This window comes from Ciona intestinalis, chromosome 1, assembly GCF_000224145.3.
Source record: "Ciona intestinalis chromosome 1, KH, whole genome shotgun sequence".
Lineage (NCBI taxonomy): Eukaryota > Metazoa > Chordata > Ascidiacea > Phlebobranchia > Cionidae > Ciona > Ciona intestinalis.
Genome location: NC_020166.2, coordinates 2,827,444 through 2,828,188, shown reverse-complemented (window position 1 = coordinate 2,828,188; position 745 = coordinate 2,827,444). Strand labels below are relative to the sequence as shown.

The following is a 745-nucleotide window of genomic DNA, read 5'->3' as shown; positions in this document are numbered from 1 at the left end:
TTGCCCAAGGACACATATGCCCACAATGGTAGCAATGACAAGCCTTAAACTCATAACCTATAATGGCTACAGGGCCAGGTACTACTTAAATGTTTGAAGATTTATATTTTCTGCAGAAATCTAATCGTTTTAGCAGCCCTACACCAATTTTATAAGTGTATGCAAGTATAACAAGATTTTTTTTATATAAATCTTCACGAAATATATTGAAAACACACATACAATACCTTTGAATATTGTAATACCAAACACATGCGCAGTGTCGCGTGGAAATCGTTTTACGATTTGTCTATTACTGCCATCTATGCCAGACGATTCTATCACATCCCTTTTGGCATCACACCAATATATTCTTTGAGCTGAAATTGTAAATCATTGTTTAAAATTAAACTCAATTAACCTGTATCTTACCACTGACAACAATATTAATAATGCAAGTATCATGAATTCCAGCTTCATGAACATAATACCTATAGTAAGGGGGGAGATGGGACACCTTTAGTACATAATATCAAAATATTCTGATCATGTTTTAAACAATTAACAACAGTCTATGGGAGTCGTGAGGATAAAAAAATATTTGAATATTTTTTGGTTTACTACCAAATGGGACAAGAAAATAGAATGGTGTCCCATCTTTTCCCACCTTACTATATGATTTTTCAATTTTATAATCTTACCTTCTCTATCTAATGTGATCCCGTTCACCCACTCCACATCTTTATCCACAATCACCATTCTCCCA

General features: G+C 33.7%; 1 protein-coding gene across 1 annotated transcript in view; it reads right to left on the bottom strand.

Moving 5' to 3' along the window:
• The window catches only part of LOC100177832 (low-density lipoprotein receptor-related protein 6-like), a 9,520-nt gene that overhangs the window by 5,851 nt on the left and 2,924 nt on the right, over positions 1-745 (bottom strand). The window contains exons 3-4 of the mRNA XM_009863989.3: positions 681-745; positions 228-359 (exon numbers count right to left, since the gene is read on the bottom strand). The exon at positions 681-745 is cut by the window's right edge and continues 1 nt beyond it. Coding sequence (XP_009862291.2) covers positions 228-359; positions 681-745 — 197 coding nt within the window. The remainder of the gene's footprint in view (positions 1-227; positions 360-680) is intronic.